Raw genomic sequence first — 12,342 nt, 5'->3', positions numbered from 1 at the left:
ACTCGCCCTGGGTCCCGAGCCCCTCTGCTTCTGTCAGGGCCAGGACCCTGCTGGGAAGGAAGCTGCACATGCACCCGGTGTCTCCATCACGGCGCATATGCACTCTCCAGCCCAGGAAACACCTGACCCCAGCAGAAGCAGAGGGGCTCCGGAGACAGTGTGAGCAGTGCAGGGAAGCGGCAGGCAGCTGCAGGGACCCTGCACCTTTCCACTTCTCCTGCTACCTGGAGGGGAGTTGGCCAGAGGGGGTGGGAGGGGGTGGAGAGGAGGGTAAAAGGCAGGTCCTTTCATTGCCCTAGTCGCCTCATCAGTGGGAGAACCTGTGGACAGAAGACACACACTCTCAAAATTACAGAATCCATACTCACTGGCTTAATTGATTTATTTGTTTCATAATATTTTTATACTGCCTGATATGTACATCTCTGGTGGTTAGGTTTACCAAACTTAAAATATTTAAAAGTCACAGATTAAAATGCATAACAAAATAAAAACTAGAGAACAAAATTGTGATTTTAAAAAGTTTTTAAAATGATTAAAATTAATTGTAATAAACAGCCTGAGAAAACAGGAGAGTCTTGAGGTTCTTCCTGAAAACAAACAGAGAAGGAGTTCCTCTTATTTCAGCAGGGAGCATATTCCAAAGCCCTGGGGCAGCCACAGAGAAAGCCCAGAACTAGGTCGCCACCAAACCAGCCAGTGGCAACTATAACCGGACCTCTCCAGAAGATCGTAACAGGCAGCAGGGTTCATGACACAGGAGGCGCTCTCTTAAATAGCCTGGACTCAAGCCGTTAAGGGCTTTATAGGTAAGAACCAGCACTTTGTATTTCAACCAGAAACATATTGGCAGCCAGTGCAGTTCATTTAAAACCGGTGTGATGTGGCCCCTTCGTGTTGTCCCAGAGATCAATCTGGCTGTCACATTCTGTACCAATTGTAGTTTCCTGACTATGTGCAAAGTTAGCCCCACGTAGAGTGGATTACAGTAGCCAAGCCTGGAGGTTACCAGCATATGTACCACTCTTTTAAGGTCATTCACCCCTAGAGATTTAGACTGAGTCAAGATGAGACTCTCTTGTGTTAAATGTGCAACAGCAAGGAACATGTGAGTTATCCTGGTCAACATCTCTTCAAGAATGAAACAAACACCCACCGTTAATACAGGGGTATCGATTGAACCAAAGTAAGCTCATAGGCTCCTTTCTATTGGGCTTATAACCCTCTAATTGGTTTCCAAGCTAGCAAGCGCAGCCTAATTTGCCCACTCAAAGCTTGCACACCAAAGGTAGAAGGAATGGAACATCTCCTACCTCTGCCCTTCATCACATAAATCTGCCCAGAGAAACCCTTCTAACTCCCCCTTCCCCTGCTCCCATCTCAGTGAATCCAAAAGGACAGTAAAATTCCTTTGTTAAAAACAGGACTTCAGTGTTGGTCACCACATTTTATTGAGTGTCTGGGAACCAGTCCAACAGCTGCTCCACTTATTACCTGTGGGAATCCTTGAGGGAATTTGAGATTTTTGCTCCAACTTAAGCTCTTTCCACTTTCTTAACCAGGTATATGGTTTTTCTCCTGTGAGGATTCTGTGATGGACAGTAAGCCTGAAAACCTGAGTAAAACATTTCCCACATTTAAAGGCATTTAAAAGGCCTCTAAACTGTGTGGATTCTTTGATGCAATATAAGACTTAGGTTATGACTATAGCTCTTTCCACACTCTGAGCAGGTATATGGTTTCTCTCCTGTGTGGATTCTTTGATGGTCAGTAAGCTTTGACTTCTGACTGAACCTCTTTCCACACTCTGAGCAGGTATAGGGTTTCTCTCCTGTGTGGACTCTTTGATGGACAGTAAGTCCTGATTTCTGATTAAAGCTCTTTCCACACTCTGAGCAGGCATATGGTTTCCTTGTTGTGTGATTTCTTTGATGCAATGTAAGTTGTAAGTTTTGACTAAAGCTCTTTCCACACTCTGAGCAGGAATATCGCTTGTCTCCTGTGTGGACTCTCTGGTGGTAAGTAAGTGTTGGCTTATGACTGAAGCTCCTTCCACACTCTGAGCAGGTATATGGTTTCTCTCCTGTGTGGACTCGTTGATGAGAAATAAGTGCTCTCTTCTGACTGAAGCTCTTTCCACATTCTGAGCATTTAAACGGCTTCTCACCTGTGTGGATTCTTTGATGGACAGTAAGACCTTCCTTCTGACTGAAGCTCCTTCCACACTCCGAGCAGGAATATGGTTTCTCTCCTGTGTGGACTCTTTGATGTTTAGTAAGCTGTGACTTCTGTCTGAACCGCTTTCCACACTCTGAGCAGGTATATGGTTTCTCCCCTGTGTGGACTCTTTGATGGACAGTAAGTCCTAACTTCTGATTAAAGCTCTTTCCACACTCCGAGCAGGCATATGGTTTCCTTCCTGTGTGGTTTCGTTGATGCAATGTAAGTTGTAGGTTTTGACTAAAGCTCTTTCCACACTCTGAGCAGGTATATGGTTTCTCTCCTGTGTGGACTCTCTGGTGGTAAGTAAGTTTTCCCTTCTCACTGAAGCTCTTTCCACATTCAAAGCATTTAAATGGCTTCTCCCCTGTGTGGATTCTTTGATGGACAGTAAGAACTTCCTTCTGACTGAAGTTCCTTCCACACTCTGAGCAGGTATATGGTTTCTCTCCTGTGTGGATTCTTTGATGGTTAGTAAGCTTTGACTTCTGACTGAACCTCTTTCCACACTCTGAGCAGGTATATGGTTTCTCCCCTGTGTGGATTCTTTGATGGACAGTAAGTACTGACTTCTGATTAAAGCTCTTTCCACACTCTGAGCAGGCATATGGTTTCTCTCCTGTGTGGATTCTTTGATGGTTAGTAAGTCCTGACTTCTGATTAAAGCTCTTTCCACACTCCGAGCAGGCATATGGTTTCCTTTCTGTGTGGTATCTTTGATGCAATGTAAGTTGTAGGTTTTGACTAAAGCTCTTTCCACACTCTGAGCAGGAATATGGCTTGTCTCCTGTATGGATTCTCTGGTGGTAAGTAAGTGTTGTCTTATGACTGAAACTACTTCCACACTCCGAGCAGGAATATGGTTTCTCCCCTGTGTGGACTCTTTGATGGGAAGTAAATATTTCCTTACGATTGAATCTCTTTCCACACTCTGAGCAGGTATGCGGTTTCTCTCCTGTGTGGACTCTTTGATGCATAGTAAGCTGGTAACCCCGACTGAAGCTTTTTACACATTCCGAACATTTAAAAGTCTTCTCTGCTGTGTGGATTATTTGATGGGAAATAAGCGCTGTCTTCCAACTGAAGCTCTTTCCACACTCTGAGCAATTATAGGGTTTATAAACTGTGTGGATTCTGGGACGTCTACTCAGATGTGGCTGACTAGTCAAGGATTCTACATCCTGAGGGATCTCATTCCTGCTGCTTCCCTTGTGGCATTCTCCTGGGATTGGGATGGAATGCAAGTCTGGCCCTTCGGAAGGACTAGTCTGCCTCCACGTCTGGCTCCCTTCGGTTCTCCTTCTCGCTCCATCGGCCGGTTTCTCTCCCTCCCTCCAATCACCTGCAGCAATAAAGAGAGGAATGTGGTGAGGGAGCAACAGAGTCTCACCTCAAGGAGCAAGCCCAGCTGACTGCTGTGAGGAGAAAACTGTGCCAAGGAGCCAGTGGAAGGGCAGCTCCTGCTAGAAGAAAACAGCCTCCATTGCAGGGGTGGGCAAAGTGGGTCCTCCAGCATTTGCTGAACTACAACTCCCATTAACCCAGCCACCATTTATCTTGTCTGGGGAAGATAGGAATTGTAGTTCCAGAGCAGCTGGAGGGCCCACTTTGTCCACCCCTTTCTAGTGAGAGGTATCAACTGGTAGCCACTTCCTCCACGATATGCATTTCCCACCGTTTGGACACCCTTCTTTGGATAGCTGAAACCTCTCTCTCACCCCGTGGATAGAATCATTTCAGCTATTCCTCGGCCGTCTTCCCTGTCAGATCTTTCCAGTGGGTGACATTCAGCCGAGGAAAAGCTCTGCCAGGGAGAACAAGCAGGCGGATCTGCTTGAGAAAGATGCCCACCACACAGGCAAGCAACTCCCTGTTGATCCCTCTCCTTCCTCCAGAAATGCGCCCTCCTTTTCATAGGGACATAGGAAGCTGCTTTATATTGTGTCAGGCACTGAGTATTGTCTACACAGACTGGCAGCAGCTTCTCCAGGGTTGCAGGCAGGACTCTCTCTCTTAGCCCTCTCTGGGAGATGGTGCCAGGGAGGGAATCTGGGATGCTCCTCAAAGAAGCCCCATCCCCAAAGGGGAATCTGACAGTGCTCACTGGGAGTGCCCACATTCAAAGGCAACCCAGAGGCAATCCCCTCTTTAGTCCAGGGGACAAGGCATGCTTGCAAACACAAGGCCAATTCTCCAGACTTTATTCCAGCCAGGAGGTGAGCTCAAGTTTAGGAACTGCATTTCTTTCTTCAGAGAGAAACAAACCAGATTGTTTTCAGAATTCCAGTGATCACAGATCTATAGGGTGTATCCCTCTCAGGCCCAGTGCAGACAAGGAAACCCCAACCCTGAGGAAAGCGTCCTCTTCCCCATGTCCGACATCACCCAACGTAGTGGCAACAGGTTCACGAGGCAAGGGCTGAAGGGAGCTCACAGTTGGGTCAGCTTGGAAGAGGAGCTGGTGGAGGTTTTGCCACCTGACTGAGGGTTTCAGGAATGTGGTCTTGTAGGCTCTGGTTGCAACCAAACACCTTTTTCTTCAAATAAGGAGAAATTCCAAGGACATTGTCCAGTCACTGTCAGCCCCAGAGAGCTTTGCTACAGACTGACAAGAGCAGACATTTCTACGTTCATCCAACCATCAGCCGACGCAAGGAGGGAGGCTTACCCAGAAAGGCCAGATGCCCAGAAATCTCCTCCAGGACTTCCCTGTGCAGAGCCTTTTGGCCTGGATCCAGCAGAGCAGCCTCCTCCTCGGAGAAACACACAGCCACCTCCTCCAAGCTCACAGACTCCTGAAAAGAGCAATACAACATGAAGGTTGGTCACGTGAAGCTGGGGAGAGCTGAGGGGGGAGGCAGGATCGACTTACCTTCCCCACCACAAGTGGAGTTGGGCCAGGGTGCCACCAGTCACATGCTCACTGGAGCGGCACTGCTTTAGTTGCCTGTGGTGGGATGGAAGGAGGAAGTCCTCCCTCATCCCACAATGCCCTGTGTGGGCAGTGGAAAGGAACATTGGTCTTACTGTTAAGGGTTCTTTTTCCCTGTAGTAGATCCTCAGGATGGGTATTGAACTGAGCATGCTCGAAACAGAACTGGACCACGTGACTTGTTTGTGGGCGTAGCCTCCCCCGTCCTAACCCCAGTTCCAGGGCTGTTGAGCAAGGTGGTATGTCGCGTGGAGGGAGCTCTGTGTAAGTACTCTGTAAGCTATAGGTAAAAAAGAAAGTGGGAAGAACTCGGACGAGAGGTTAGAGAATAAGATAGATAAGTGCAAAAAACAGCCTAGGAGTCTACTCCTGAGGGGCTGCCTCCGTCCCCGATCGCGCCTATCCTCCAGTTGGTCCTGTTAACCATCTGTGCATCTCTACCTCCCAAAAATACATCCAGGTGGGGCTGAGGATCTCCTACTACAGGGAAAACGGAGCATTGGTTACGCATCGTGAAGGCTCCTTCTGGTTGCTGAGGTCAAGGCCATCTCTACGGATTATCCTCATCATGTGCTCCAGGGGCAGGACTTAAGTTAATTAGTTGAAGAAAGACCCAGGCTGAGGAGGATGACCCCACCCCATTCTTACAAGCCCAGTAGCCTGCAGTAGAGAAGGTATTACAGGTATAGAAAAGGGGCAGTGAGAAGGGAGACCCCCAGCGTTAAAGTCTGCAGGTGGCGGCTCCATGCTACACCAAGATCAGGAACGTCTCCCCCGGACGCAGTCCAGAACAGAACGGGTGGGTGGAGATGGCCTTGACCTCAGCAACCAGAAGAAGCCTTCACGGTGAGTAACCAATGCTCCGTTCTCAGTTGCTGGGGTCAAGGCCATCTCTACGGGACATACCAAAGCTGTACATCTTGCGGGAGGGACTGGACTAGACTAATCCTGGGGGAGAACGCTCTGAAGGACACGTCAGCCAAACGCTGCCTGGGCAGAGGCAAAGGTGTCCAGCTTGTAGTGCCGCATGAAGGTCGATCGATTCTTCCAAGTGACGGCATTGCATATCTCATGTAGACGAGCGTTTGTAGAGAACGCAGCGGATGCAGCTGCCGCTTGAGTGGAATGAGCTGTGATCCTAGCTGGAGGTCGCAGTTGTTGGGATTCATATGCCGAGACGATGCAGGCTCGAATCCATCTGGTGATGGTAGCTGAGGAGACCACCTCACCCATGGAGACTGGTAGGTATGAAACGAACATAGTCTCAGATTTCCTAAAGGAAGCAGTCCTCTTTATGTATGTTTTAAGGCAACGCCAGACATCCAGCTTATGCCACAGTTTTTCTCAGGCATGCAGAGGGTGTGGACAGAAGGTAGGTAGGAATATGTCCTGAGAGAGATGGAATTTTGACAGGACCTTAGGTCTGAAAAAGGGGTCCGGGATGAGGCGGACAGAGTCCTCTGCAAACACACAGAAAGATTTATGAATCGACAAGGCCCGTAGCTCTGACACACGTCTGGCGGTAGTGACAGCCACCAGGAAGGCTAGCTTGAAGGAGAGCATTTTGAGAGATATTGATGCAGAGTCCTGAGAACGGTGTGTAAATCCCAAGAGGAAAAACGGTGAGATTTCGGAGGCGATAGCAGCGTCGCCCCACGGAGGAAACGCTTGAGGAGGGGATGGGCAAGCATAGACCTGCGAGAGGTGCTGGCAATCAAGCCGATCAGTGATGCCACTTGTCTCTTCAAGGTGTTGGGCTTGAGCCCCTTATCCAGGCCCTTCTGGAAGAATTGTAGAAGGTGAGTCATAGAGGCCGTGCCCTTCTTGATATGATGGCGGGAGGACCAGTGCAGAAAGGCTCTCCAGGTGCATTGGTATATTCTGTTAGTGGAGGCTCTGCATGAGGCCAGGATAGTAGTGGTGACATTCTGGGGGAGCCCCTCCTCCCTAGGATCCTCCGCTCAGTCTCCATGCGGCTAGCTGAAACCAACCTGGATCGGGGTGGTGTACTGGTCCCTGAGATAGGAGATTGGGGGAGACTGGGAGGTGCCAAGTTTCCGCGATACTGAGATGTAGGAGCTCAGCAAACCAATGGCGATGGGGCCAGTGGGGTGCCACCAGTATCACCTCTGCCTTCGAGGTCCTGATGCGTCTGAGAAAGCGCGTTAGGAGAGGGATAGGTGGAAAGGCGTAAAAGACTCCCAGAGGCCAGGTTGCGGACAGGGCGTCTGTGTCCTCCGCGGTCGGGCATGGAAACCTTGAGATGAACCTCGGGAGTCTTGCGTTGATGGGAGTTGCGAAGAGGTCGACCTCCGGGGTCTCCCACCTGCGTGCCAATTGATCGAAAACGTGGGGGTGAAGTGACCACTTGCCCGGAAGGAGGTCCTCTCGGCTGAGCCAGTCCGCCAGAGAGTTGAGGTCGCCTTTGACATGATGTGCTGTGATGGAGAGGAGGTGTTCCTCCACCCATGAAAGTAAGAGGGTCACCTCTTGATGTAGTGATCTGGACCGGTTGCCCCCCTGTCCATGTGGGCTTTTGCCATCGTATTGTTTGTCTTCACGAGGACATCCTTTCCCTGGACTATGTCCTGGAAGCTGGAGAGCGTCAAGCGGATGGCCCTGAACTCCATCCAGTTGATGGAATGCTTCTTCTCCGACGGAGACCATCGGCCCTGAGCGGAGTGTTGGAGACAGTGGGCTCCCCATCCCCTGGTGCTGGCATCCGTGGTTACTATCAGGGGTGGATAGTCCATGTATCATTTGCCCTGCAGGATGTTCTGGGGTGCCAGCCACCAGACATACCGGTGAAGGAAGCGTCAGCAGAACTGGCCTCTTTAGAGATATGGCTGTCTGGTGAGGCAGGAGAAACCATTGGAGGGTCTGAAGATAGAACCTGACCCAGGGAACCGACTCGAGGGTGGCGACCATGAGGCCCAAGATTCTTGTGAGAGACATCAAGGGTACTGCATGGGAGTCCAGTGCCTGTCAGATTTCTGAAGTCAGGAGTAGAAATCTGTCTTGTGGGAGGAATAAACGATCCTGGAGAGTGTCGATTATAATTCAGAGATGGCTAAGGCAATATGCGGGGACCAGTTGGCTTTTTTGAACGTTGATAATAAAGCCGTGGCACTGTAGAGTGAGTAGGGTAGTCTGCAGATCGATGGAGGCAAGTGTCTTGGAGCGCGATTGCAGGAGAAGGTTGTCTAAGTACGCAAAGGCCCTGATCCCCCGCATGCGAAGTTTCGCCAGGAGGGGGACCAGGACCTTTGTCAAAACCCTGGGGGCTGAGGAAAGCTCGAAGGGAAGGGCTGTGTATTGATAATCGATGCCCCCATACATGAATCTCAGGAGGGATCTGCTGTCTTGGTGGATCGGGATATGGAGATAAGCCTCCTTCAAGTCCACTGATGAGAGAAGATCCCCACTATGTAGGGATTCCGTGATGTCTCTGAGCGTTTCCATCCAAAACCTGTTGTACCACACCCACTTGTTTACAAATTTTAGGTCCAGCACTGCTTGGAATGAGCCATCCCTTTTTGGCACTGTGAAGAGAACAGAGTAAACGCCCCTCCCCACGACTCCGATCTCCACGAGGCTTGGGCCTTCTGCAGCTTAACTAGCTGCTGTCTAAGGCGGGGAGAGACCATCTGGGAGTCAGCAAGGAGGTCATCGATCCAGAGGAGGCTGGCCCTGGCGGCCATGGATGCTGCAGCTGACGCCCTGGTAGCGTACGAAGAGTTGTCACGTACCCACTTCAGGGCCATTTCTGCTTTCTTGTCAGATGGATCTTTGAGGGAGACTTCCCCATCTCGTGGCAGCAGCGAATTTGAGACCAGCTGGGCCACTGGTGCATCTGTATTTGGCATTTTCAGGAGAGACGCTGGTTCCTGTTGAAGCGAGTAAAAATACGCCGCCGTCGCCATGGGCTTGCGCACCTAGGCGGGTAAGGCCCATTCCTCCCTAATGCTTTCAATGAAACAGTCAGGCAAGGGGAGAAGCATGTCCTTAGGTTTTGCCTTGGGAAACACTAAGTCACCCTTAGAAGTGGGAGTAGAGTCAGGTTGGATCTTAGATTGCAAGCCTATAGTTGTAAGGATTTTAGTCATTAAAGGGTTAAAGTCCTCTGGGCCAAACAGGCGTTGGGAGACATGAGAGGGTTCAGGCCCCCCCCCGACCATTCGCCCTCCTCCTTGTCCAAAGGGGTAGTTGGCGTCTGTGCCTCTTCTCCTGAGTCCATCTGAACCTCCTCCACATCACAGCCCCCCCGCCCCCGAGACCACAGGTCTGGCATACTGCAATGGAAATGAGGGCTTGCGCTTTAAGGGGTCTGGATCCCCAGAATCCCGTTCTGAGTTCAGAGTGAGCGAGCCCTGGTGGCCTGAGGGGAGGAGGCTTTAGACTGATTTGATGAAGCCTTCGTGTGCTTCCTTTTCTTTTTGGCTTTTTTGGGGTGATAGAGAGGGGGGGCTGGACTCAGAGGACTCCTCAGAGGAAGAGTCCTTTTTCCTCTTTCTGGATCGTTTTTTATGCTTTTGGGGGTGCAATTGCAAAAAGGTATCCACCACAGCGTTTTTTAGCCATGCCTGCCATTCTGGGGGCATGGAGACAGCAAATGGAGACCCCGCGGTGGAGGTTTCGCCCCCTTGGGCAGAGCTCACCACATTCTGAAGAGCAGGTGCTGAGAGGACCTCCGCTGGAGCAGCCGCGTTCTTGGCGGGCTTTTCAGGGCGGGCGCCCTCTTGGAGCGCTGGGGAAGGTGCCGCTTCCATGCTGGCCTCTGCCAGCGCTCTCCTTTCCCTCTGCAGCGGCAGCGGGTAGATGATCAGGCTCCCTGCTCCTGCGTTGCGCCGCAGAACCCAGGGAGGAAAGGGCTCCGCCATCTCGCCCGAGCTGGAGGAGGTCTGCTGAACCGCTGAGGGGCGCGTTCCGGCGCCCAAGGGCGGGAGATGCGCTGTGGCTGGCTCCCCTTCGGCCGGCACTCCGGCAGCCAGTGGGGGCAGTGGTGGAACCGGGAGCGCTAGTGCCCTTTGGAAAGTCCCTCTGCAAAGAGGTTCCTGAGAGCTCCATGGGGGGGGGGGGGAGAGGAGGGGGAATCGGGGAGACACACAAAGGAAGGATGATCTTTCTTTCTTTTTTAAGCAGGAGAGGTAAGCAGAAGGAAAAACAAGCAATAGTGGGCACAGAAAATCAGCAAGGAAGAAAGTTGTGGAAGGAAAAGGCTATAAAACACGGAAAGAGAGAAAAGCCTGCCTGGAGCTACGCAGGACTGGGCAGGGTCATCCTCCTCAGCCCGGGTCTTTCTTCAACTAATTAACTTAAGTCCTGCCCCTGGAGCACGTGATGAGGATAACCCATAGAGATGGCCTTGACCCCAGCAACCGAGAAAGAACCCTTCACGGTAAGACCAATGTTCCCTTTCCCCCTGAGTAGGAGATCCTCAGGATGGGACGTGCCCAAGCTGAAGACACTAATCCCTGGGATGGGAAGGATGTATTCAAACCGCTTGTCAAAGCACCGTGCGCTTCAAGGCTGCCTGTGCCACTGAGTGGTCAGAACCTTAGAGTGCCTAGGGGAACGGAGCAGCGGAAGGCCAGGTGGCTGCTGCCCTGCAGATCCCCGATAGTGGGATGGGCTGAAAAAAGGCCCCAAAGGTAGCTGCGCTTCTGGTCGATCGTGCTATGAACCGAGTGCTGAGATCCGAGTAGGCCAGGCAAATGCATGATCCGATCCTGCCAGTCGAGGTGCCTTTAGAAACTGCCCCCCAAGGAGGAGAGACGGAGAAAGACAAGGAGGGTGTCGGACTTGTGAATGTGTCTGGTGCGATGAACGCCAAGTCCTGGGCCCATCAGGCTTGTGCCACAATCATTCCCCTGGCTGGACAGGGGAAAGGCAGAATGAAGGAAGAACGTCAACTCTGGATCTATGAAGGAGGGAATTAACATTTTGGGAGGGAGGTGGTGTTCAGGCAATGATGCACTGCATCTAGCTGGAAGGTGCAATAGACCTTCTGTGCCAAGAGGGTGCCTAGCTCAGAAAACCTTGAGCCAAGGTAATAGCTACCAGGAAGAGGGCCTTATAAGACAAGAGCTTCAGTGGACTGGTAGCAATGGCCTCGAAGGAGTCCTTTGTGAGAGTGTTTAGGAACTCAGTTGAAGTTCCAGGCCGAGAACGCCCTACTAGAGAGGAGACAGGTTTGTCGCTCCCCCAGGAATCCGTAGGAGTGTGGGCGCAGGGTCGGATGGCCCATGTCAGTGGAAGAAAAAAGGGGCAGAACCGAGGCCAGTGAGGAGACTTGGTGCCTCAGGGTGCTTGGTTGCAGGGGAAGGTCTAGGCCGGCCTGGAGAAAGGTGAGGACCTCAGGAACCCCTGTGGGGAGTGGATCTCTCTTTGTGAGATCAACCCTCTGCGGAAGGCGAGCCAGGAGGCCTGATATATTCAATTGGTTGATTGGTGTCTGAAGCTGGAATGGTAAGGAAGGTTGAGGACTGGCATGAGTTGGGAAGATCAGGAGTTAGTAGAGGGAAAGGGGGGGAAAGGATAGAGGAGGAGAAAGGATGGAGGGATCCAAGGCTTGTGGGGAGGCATATTACCCAGATCAGAGGCTTGAGAATGGTGGAGCTTTCAGCTGAAGGGGAGAAGCTTTTGGCTGGAGACAGGAGCTTTTAGATCAAGCATGCAGTTTGCTCAGAGCACGGCTGAGAGTCAGAGCACCATGGCTGGGGAAGTCTTGACTTCTCACTTCGCAGCAGAGGTCACAAACAGTCCCTTCTCCCGTGGAAAGAATTCCTGCCTCTAGCCCCGCAGCTTGGGTAGCAAACCCTTGGATTGCTCATGAGCAGATCTTGCTTGTAGGCCCAAGATTGCTTGTAGGCAAGAGTCTCCAGTAGGCTCAAGACTCCTGTAGGCAAAAGACTGCCCATCTGCCATGTCCAGAGACTCCGTCTTATAGTGGTTCCATCCTTTGATGTTCATTTGAGTCACAAAAGGCGTCTATTGTCTTTTAAAGATCAAAATTAGTTCAGGGTATTTGGTCGGTCCAGGGTAAACAGGGTCTCTTCTGTTAGCAGAGTATTGTTCTATTGTCATTCCCCAAAACAAATCTACATCTTCTCCTGCTTTGTTCCAAGAATGATAAAAGTCAGGAGCTAGTGAAAGAGTTACTTCTATTTGTGTGAGACAGCAATTAAATT

General features: G+C 51.1%; 1 protein-coding gene across 4 annotated transcripts in view; it reads right to left on the bottom strand.

The window, feature by feature from the left end:
• Positions 1 to 12,342, bottom strand: part of LOC128341947 (zinc finger protein 420-like) — a 41,356-nt gene that overhangs the window by 19,671 nt on the left and 9,343 nt on the right. The window contains exons 5-6 of one of the 4 annotated variants that reach the window (XM_053288630.1): positions 4,889 to 5,015; positions 1,706 to 3,562 (exon numbers count right to left, since the gene is read on the bottom strand). The exons of the other annotated variants lie outside the window; for them this stretch is intronic. Of the exons in view, the coding sequence (XP_053144605.1) occupies positions 1,706 to 3,562; positions 4,889 to 5,015 (1,984 nt within the window). The remainder of the gene's footprint in view (positions 1 to 1,705; positions 3,563 to 4,888; positions 5,016 to 12,342) is intronic. 4 annotated transcript variants of the gene reach the window in all.

The sequence above is a fragment of the Hemicordylus capensis genome, chromosome 2, assembly GCF_027244095.1.
Source record: "Hemicordylus capensis ecotype Gifberg chromosome 2, rHemCap1.1.pri, whole genome shotgun sequence".
NCBI lineage: Eukaryota > Metazoa > Chordata > Lepidosauria > Squamata > Cordylidae > Hemicordylus > Hemicordylus capensis.
Note: the sequence above shows the minus strand (reverse complement) of the source record. Positions and strands in the feature narration are given on the sequence as shown.